Below are 10,000 nucleotides of genomic sequence, written 5' to 3'. Positions count from 1 at the left end.
CATCATCATAATTATTATTATTATTATTATTATTATTATTATTATTATTATTATTATTATTATTATTATTATTATTATTATCAACCTTCCATTTCTATCTAATCCTCATAAAATCATCCAGAAAAGCAGCTAATTAACTCAATATCTTACCTGTGACAGGTGTCGTATTAACTCATCCTTATCTTACCTGTGACAGGTGTCATGTTAACTCATCCATATCTCATCTGTGGCAGGTGTCATATTAACTCATCCTTATCTTACCTGTAACAAGGATTATATTAACTCATCCATATCATATCTTTGACAAGTGTCATATTAACTCATTCATCTGTACCTGTGACAGGTGTCATATTAACTCATCCATATCTTACGTGTGACAGGTGTCATATTAATTCATCCATATCTTACTTGTGACAAGGATTATTTAACTCATCCATATCTTACCCATGACAGGTGTCATATTAACTCATCCATATTTTACCTGTGACCAGTGTCATATTGGCTCATCCATATCTCACCTGTGGCAGGTGTCATATTAACTCCTCCATATCTCACTGTGTCATGTGTCATATTAACTCATCCATATCTCACCTGTGACAGGTGTCTTATTAACTCATCCATATCTTACCTATGACAAGTGTTATATTAACTCATCCATATCTTACCTGTTACAGGTGTCATTCTAAATCATCCAGATCTTACCTTTGACATGTGTCATATTAACTCATCCATATCTTACCTGTGGCAAGGATTATATTAACTCATCCATATCTTGTAAAAAGTGTCATTAACTCATCCATATCTTACTTGTAAAAAGTGTCATTAACTCATCCATATCTTACTTGTAAAAAGTGTCATTAACTCATCCATATCTTACCTGTAAAAAGTGTCATTAACTCATCCATATCTTACCCACAACAGGTGTCATGGACGGTGATGATGGACGTAGGTGTACAGACAGAAGAGTTTAGTGAGGAGGAGCTCGACTGGGATCTCAGCGACCATGTCGATAGGGAGACCCAGACCTTTCCAGCTAACCCAACACCCTTCCGTAAGTCTGGAATTATTATTGTTATTGTTACTGTTATCGTTAAGCTATAGAAAGGGTAAAAGATATTCCATCACTTACCCATCCTTCTTTAATACACTTTTAATATAAACTTCGCGTCCTTGTCATGTCTTTCACAAACAGCTAAGGGGGTAAGATTATGAGGTATTTTAAGCCACATGGATTTATTTCTATAATAAAAACAGATAAATATCTAGGGGGTAGTTGATCAATTCAATTTCTCTCTCTCTCTCTCTCTCTCTCTCTCTCTCTCTCTCTCTCTCTCTCTCTCTCTCTCTCTCTCTCATGTTTGTCAGAGTGGCATTCCATTAGTGTCATTCAGTGCATAACTAGATAGATGGGGTTTAATGGTCATTGGACATTCACTGAAGCTTTAATAGAGCGTGAATGGAAATCCCCAATATGATTCCAATGTGCGATTTCATTGAATTCATATTTGGAGTTGGAGGTAATAATTGAATTCATTTTCAGAATTATTTGTCAAATTAACTTTTGGAGGTATTAATCGAATTCACTTTTGGGAGTTTTCATTGGATTAATTTTTGGAGATATTTGTTAAATTCACCTTTCGATGTTTTATTGAGTTAATTTCTGGAGGTATTTTTTTTGAATAATTTTTGGAGGTATTTTTAATTCATTTTGGAGGCATTTATCGAATTCACTTTTGGGGGTTTTCATTGGATTAATTTGTAGAGGTATTTGTCAAATTCACTTTTGGAGGTTTTATTGAGTTAATTTCCGGAGGTATTTTGTTATTTAATTTTTGGAGGTATTTTTAAAATTCATTTTGGAGGCATTTATCGAATTCACTTTTGGGGGTTTTCATTGGATTAATTTTTGGAGGTATTTGTCAAATTCACCTTTGGAGGTTTTATTGAGTTGATATCCGGAGGTATTTTTTAAATTATTTTTTGGAGGTATTTTTAAAATTCATTTTGAAGGGATTTATCGAATTCACTTGTGGATGTTTTCATTGGATTAATTTTTGGAGGTATTTGTCAAATTCCCCTTTGGAGGTTTTATTGAGTTAATTTCCGGAGGTATTTTTTTAATTGATTTTTGGATGTATTTTTTCAATTCATTTTGGAGGTATTTATCGAATTCACTTTTGGATGTTTTTGTTGAATTTACTTTTGGAGGTATTTATCGAATTTACATTTGGTGGTATTTATTGAATTCGTTTTTTAAGTTATTTTATTCCACTGAATGGTGGTGTTTCTTTTATCAAATCTAAGATAAAGTTATCTTAACTAACCTAATTTCAAGTGTTTATATCTTAAGAAAACTCATATGGCCTTTCTTTACGAGTTTTCAATTTCTTTTTATTTCTTGGATGTGAAAAAGGAAATATAAGTAATTTGAGGCTAATAAATTGTGTGGATATATAATTTTTTTTTTTTATTTGAAAATGGAAATGATTTTTTTTCAGAATTCGATGTATTTTCATTTTCACATATTTACTTTCTCCGTTATCACATAATTTGACATTTATTCGACAATAAATTCATACATTTCCACAATAAATTACCTCTCATTATTGACACATTTTTTACATTTTATTTGCTCTCCTTTTTATTTCATATTTACACTTTATATTGACTATCATGTTGATTAAGTAATAATTGAAGTTTTTGTCCATTAGCAATTATTAGGATTATTATTTAAATTCTAATTAACTCCATTTTCCCTTTTTTCATATTTTTTTTACATCAAGATTCACATATTTTATTGACTCTCACTTTGATTAAGTAATGATTGCATTTTTTGTCCATTAGAATTAAATGCTACTACACTCTAGCAATTATTAGGAGTATTATTTGAATTCTAATTCACTCCATTTTTCTTTCTTTCAAATTTTTTTAATCAAGCTCTAAAAATTTGAAATTTATGAACAAATATTTATAAACTAAAATTTCAAGATTATTTGGAATGAATCCTGAAACGTCTATTCAGCAATAGTAGTAAATTAGTTTTGGACTTTTCAAATATTTCTGTGTTTTAAACTTCTTTGTTTTGTTGAACTTTTGTGTTTTGACGAAGAATCAGAGGAAACGTGAATCAAAACACGTGTATATAATATGTATATATATATACATATATGATCATATATATACATGTGTATATATATGTATATATACAGTACATATATACTGTATATATATATATATATATATATATATATATATATATATATATATATATATATATATATATATATGTGTGTGTGTATGTGTAAGTGTATATATATATGTATATATACAGTATATATATGTGTGTATGTATATATATATATATATATATATATATATATATATATATATATATATATATATATATATATATTCATATATATATATATATATATATTTATATATATATATATATATATATATATATATATATATATATATACATGTGTGTATGTATAAATATTTATATGTATAATATATATATATATATATATATATATATATATATATATATATATATGTGTGTGTGTGTGTGTGTATAAGTGTGTATATATATAAATATATATATATATATATATATATATATATATATATGTGTATGTATAAATATTTATATGTATAACATATATATATATATATATATATATATATATATATATATATATATATATATGTATATATATATATGTATATATATATATATATATGTATATATATATATATATATATATATATATATATATATATATATATATATATATACATATATATATATATATATATATATATATATATATATATATGTATATATATATACATATATATATATATATATATATATATACACATATGTGTATGTATAAATATTTATATGTATAACATATATATATATATATATATATATGTATATATATATACATATACATATATATATATATATATATATATATATATATATATATATATATATATATATATATATATATATAGTGTGTGTGTATGTATATCAATGACATTTATTTCAATAACTATGTTTGCATGTACGTGCATATCTCTAGCTCTATTATTCCAATGAAATACAAAAATTGCAAACCTTCTAAACCTCTCTTATTTGAACTTCCAGAACTCAATCGCTCAGATGCATTCGTTCAGACTGACTACCGATACATTCCTTTGTCCGATTCAAGACCTCATACTTCTATCGCACCTGTTAAGGTGAGTTATAATAGGTTTGGTGGAGGAAGATGCACTGGAGAGGGTGCATCGGGCAACCGACCCCTTACTGTAGAGATAACGGTTGGGAAGAAGATAGTCTTAGAGATAAGGGCAATGAAGAGTATTGCAGATAATAGTTATGAAATAGATTAATAATTCTATTTATTTTTTTTTATATGTAAACTCAGAATTGTTATTATCTGTTAGTATATGAAGTTCTAAATTACAGCAAGGAAAGTAAGGTAATTAAATGGATTGTGATTTAATAATTTTTTTTTTTTTACAATTATTATAAGGAAATTTATGGAATTCTATCATTATTATTTTCACAATTCTTACAAGGGAATTTATCGTAATTTTTTGTAAATATCTGCTGAAAATATTAAAAGACATCACCCATAATATTCAGTCTATTTCTAATGGTAATCTGTTTGAAAAAAAAAAAAGAATATCTATAAAATTACAAGTCCTTTTTTTGAATAGTTAACTTCATTAAAATTTCCATAATCAGTGTCTTTGACCCTTTGTGCTGAAATCTGTAAATGAAAAAAAAAAAAAAAATACCCAATACTGAAAACACTTTTTCTACGCAAATTAAAAATCTCTATCCCTTTATCTATTTCAAATATATGAGAATTTGATGAATATCTATTTCTTACTAGCCTATATTCCTTATAACACTTGCATAATCACTTGTTTTAGGCCTTTCTACTGAAATCCGCGAATTGAAAAAAAAAAAAAATATATATATATATATATATATATATATATATATATATATATATATATATATATATATATATATATATATATATATATATATATCTTTCTTGAAGGCTGTCTTATGTAAATTAGAATTTTCTGTTTTCTGTCCCTTTGTCTATTCGAGTTATGGTGGCCTATTGGTAACGTACCTGCCCGGTGATTTGCCGGATTGGGGTTCGAGTCCCAGTCAAGCTCGATAGTTTCCTGTAGTGTCTGCAACCTCACCATCCTTGCGAACTAAGGATGGGACGTTTGGGAGAGCCTATAGGTCTACCTGCTGATTCATCAGCAGCCATTGCCTAGCCCTCCTTGGTCCTAGCTTGGATGGAGAGGAGGCTTGGGTGCTGATCATATGAATACATAGTCAGTCTATGTCATTGTACTACTAGGGTGCTGTCACTGTCCCTTGCCTCTGCCATTCATGTTTGACCTTTAAACATTTAAATTAGTATACAGGTATTTTCATAAATGTTTGTAACTCACTAATCTATAATTATTTCCTGATGGAAAATAGTTAATATTCTGTGTGTCTGTGTTTCCAGAAGGTAGACGCAAGCACTCAAACCGAGCACACAACCTCTTCTGTGTCCACTCAGACGGAAGAACCCTACCTCCAGCCCTATGAACCACCGCTGCAGAGATTCGAGTGGGTATCTCCTAATATCATGTCATTAATATTCATTATCTTTCTTGTTTATTAGAAAAAAAATCTCATTTCTATTAGTAAAATAAACATGGGGAGATTAGAATGTTAACTAATTTTTTTTTTTTTTTTTTTGGCAAAACTATAATAAACATATGGATCTGGACCCAACATGAAGGATTTTTTGGCAAAATTGTTTTTTTCGGATTACTAAAGTAAACACGGGGGGATATTAACCCCACACTATTTTTTCCCATTTAATTAGCAATACTAAAATAAACAAAGGGATCTGGACTATCAAGAAGTTTTATTTCCGAGGAATATATATATATTTTTTTTAATACTAAAATAAACACGGTGATATTAATCCTAATTAACTGTATTTTTGCAAAAATAAACACAAGGATCTTGGACCCAACATTAATTTATTTGCAGTATATTTTCTTATTTGTATATTCTTTTCATCTATTCCAGTTTCCACATTTATCCTCGAGTAAGAAATCCCAAATGAGTTTGATTACAGTCAATATTTGTATCCCTATCTTCACAGAATCCCCGAAGCAATTGAGAAAATACTCCAAAGGGTCTTTTTTATTGTTTTTTTTACTGATTATTCAAATATGAATCAAGCATCTGGATCGAGAAACTCTCTCTCTTTTGTTTTCCCAAACTTAATCTTTTACAACAATGACTTCATATCTCTTTTGAGTCTTTTTATAATTGATTTTACTTATCTCGTCTTGTGCATTACTTCATCTTTTGTTGTACCTTCTATTTATACTCGAAATTTTTTATTTTTATGTTTTATTACCTCCTCCAACGAAGTTGGAGGAAGGTTATGTTTTATCTCCTGTTTGTGTGTTTGTTTGTATGTATGTTTGTTTGTGAACACCTTCCTGGCCACAGTTTTAATCCTTATGTAATGAAACTTGCGGGGATTAACTGTTATTTATAAAGCTGGAAATATTAAATTTTGAAAGGTCAAGGTCACGGTCAAGCAAAATGTCCAATCAGCCATAAGTTTGGACATCGTTGTCACAGAGACTTCAAACTTGGTTCACATTTGAGTGCTTGAAAGTCCATGTCAATTAATACATGTTAAGGTCAAAGTTTAAGGTCAACGTTGAGCAAAAGGTCGAGAAATAAGCTGCTGCGGCGGAGATCGGGTTATACTGAGTCCCCCTCTAGTATTCTATTGGCTCTCGCCCGATTCCCAATTAATATTTCAAAATAGCTGCTACTTATCTTCTCTTAATTCTTCGGTATTTTTTCACAGTATATATATATATATATATATATATATATATATATATATATATATATATATATATATATAAATATATATATATGAAACGATGGTTAATATATATATATATATATATATATATATATATATATATATATATATATATATATATATATATGAAACGATGGTTAATATATATATACATATATATATATACATATATATATGAAACGATGGTTAATATATATATATATATATATATATATATATATATATATATATATATATATATATATATATTAAACGATGGTTAATATATATATATATATATACATATATATATAAAACGGTATATATATATATATATATATATATATATATATATAAAACGGTATATATATATATATATATATATATATATATATATATATATATATATATATATAAAACGGTATATATATATATATATATATATATATATATATATATATATATATATATATATATATATATATATATATATATATATATATATATATAAACTGTAAATGAACACATTATCTTCCACTGATAACAACGGAAACAAAACCAATGTTCTATGTCCTAAATAAAGGTTCATTATAACATATTTAAGGTCCTAAAGAATCGTCAGAGTGGAACAAGCAGAAATAACAGATTAAATAAGCGTCACTATTTTACCATTCTTTAACTTATTGCAACTTCAAATGGCCATAACATATTAAAAGATCACGCTAATTATTATTATTATTATTATTATTATTATTATTATTATTATTATTATTATTATTATTATTATTATTTTATTTTCATTTATTATTATAATTATTATTATTATTGTTATTATTATTATTATTATTATTGCTATTATTATTATTATTATTATTATTATTATCATTATCATTATTATTATTGTTATTATTATTATTTTATTATTATTATTTTATTATTATTATATAATCATCATCATCATCATCATCATCATCATCATTATTATTATTATTATTATTATTATCATAATTATTATTATTATTAACTAAGTTACAACCCTATTTGGAAAAGCAAGATACTATAAGCCCAAGGGCTCCAATTGAGAAAAATACTTAGTGTAATTATGAACATTCCCACAGTAACTATACTTAATGTCATATATGCAGCACATTATTAGATTCTAACGTAAAGTGAGGACCACTGTAGAACCCAATAGTTGAACATGTCATATCACACAAACTTCTTATACCAAGCACATACAATGCCGGTTAAGGATTACCACAAAAACATTGGTTAGAACAAGCATATCTTAATAGTTTAACAAGTATACTTAATGCGCCTGTCTGTACCTTTGTCGTCCGATCCTGGAATCCAAAAGTTCAACCCAGACACAATATTGTTCCAGCCCAAAGTTTTTTTGGGGGGCATTATTATTATTATTATTATTACATGCTAGGCTATAGTTGTAGTTGGAAAAGCAAGATGCTATAAGCCCAAGGGCCCCGACAGGGAAAAATAGTCCAGTGAGGAAAGGAAACTATCAAATAAACTGCAAGAGAAGAATAAACAAAAGTAAAACATTCTATTGCATCAAATTAGATCCTTCGAATATAAATTATAAAAAAAAAAAATAGAGTATATTATGAAGGGTTATCCTACGGCGCAAATTCTAACACGATTTATAACTGTTGCAATTAATGGTGGGTTCTGGGGAATATCAGTTAATTTAATTGGAGTATTACCACATATCCTCTGTTGGTTCTTTCTTTATCCATTTTGCAGTGCATAATGCTTACCCTCTTCCAGTTTTGGGTGAACCTTTTATAATACCTTCAATTAATCGTCTTTAGTTCTTAATTCTGGACGTCTGGTTAACTTTAACACTACCTACGGATGTTTCCTGTATTAAGTTTATCCTTTACAGTGCTTCATTGTTATCTTCTACTCCAGATTCTTAGTGAAACTTTCACAGTACCAGATGCTTAGTTTAGTATTTAATAATAATAATAATAATAATAATAATAATTATTATTATTATTATTATTATTATTATTATTATTATTATTATTATTATTATTATTATCATTATCATTATTATTGCTATTATTTATTATTTTTGCAATTATTATTATTATTATTATTGTTTTTATTAATATTAATATTATCATTATCATTATTATTATTATTATTATTATTATTATTATTATCATCATCATTATAATATTATAAGCTAAGCTACAGCCTATACTCAATTTTTTTTAATGAGACATATTTGCACTGACTCGCAGCGGTGCCCTTTTAGTTCGGAAAAAGTTTCCTGATATCTGATTGGTTAGAAATATCTTGTCCAACCAATCACCGATCAGGAAACTTTTCCTAGCTAAAAGGGCACCCCTGCGAGTCGATGCAAATCTGCCTCACTAAAAAGAATTGACTGTAGTTGGAAAAGCAAGATGCTATAAGCCCATGGGCTCCAAAAGGGATAAATAGCACACCGAGGAAAGGAAATAAGGAAATAAATAATCGATATAAGAAGTAATGATCAATTAGAATTAAATATTTTGAGAACATTAACAACATTAAAACATATTTCATATATAAACTATAAAAAGACTAATGTCAACCTCTCTCGATTTCACTTGATCTTTCACTCTACCTCCGATTTATCCTCTTTTTCGGCGATGGGTGATAATCATTCATACTTTATGTACTTTTTTTTTTTATTTCCCTAGCATTACAAAACCATTTTCAACACTGAGAGAAAAGAAATATCTCTATTGTACCAACTGTGTTACACTATCGTAAATAGTAACGATATTTCTTCTATTTTGCTTTGTATCTTCGCTCTCCCCTCGCACTGTTTTTCTCACAGTTAACTGTTAACAGAACCGGTTGTCAGTTGAACATGAAATTGCCTGTTATGTTTTTATGTCCTTTTTGTCTGGACTTCATGTATATATAAACTGATGTTCTGTAATAAAGTTACTCAGTTGTTTTCATCCTGCCTTCTTAGTCACAGCCTCTCTCGACCCGTCACACTATATAACTTATTTTGGAGGCATAATTTCTAAATGTCTATGTTG

The 10,000-nt window shown here is 27.3% G+C and overlaps 1 protein-coding gene across 5 annotated transcripts in view; it reads left to right on the top strand.

Moving 5' to 3' along the window:
• LOC137628802 (lim and transglutaminase domain protein ltd-1-like) overlaps window positions 1–10,000 on the top strand; it is a 354,545-nt gene that overhangs the window by 302,235 nt on the left and 42,310 nt on the right. For all 5 annotated transcript variants that reach the window (XM_068360025.1, XM_068360024.1, XM_068360023.1 and 2 more), the window contains 3 exons: window positions 922–1,051; window positions 4,163–4,254; window positions 5,562–5,665. In XM_068360025.1, coding sequence (XP_068216126.1) covers window positions 922–1,051; window positions 4,163–4,254; window positions 5,562–5,665 — 326 coding nt within the window. The remainder of the gene's footprint in view (window positions 1–921; window positions 1,052–4,162; window positions 4,255–5,561; window positions 5,666–10,000) is intronic.

The sequence above is a fragment of the Palaemon carinicauda genome, chromosome 36 (genome assembly GCF_036898095.1).
Source record: "Palaemon carinicauda isolate YSFRI2023 chromosome 36, ASM3689809v2, whole genome shotgun sequence".
Classification (NCBI taxonomy): domain Eukaryota; kingdom Metazoa; phylum Arthropoda; class Malacostraca; order Decapoda; family Palaemonidae; genus Palaemon; species Palaemon carinicauda.
Note: the sequence above shows the minus strand (reverse complement) of the source record. Positions and strands in the feature narration are given on the sequence as shown.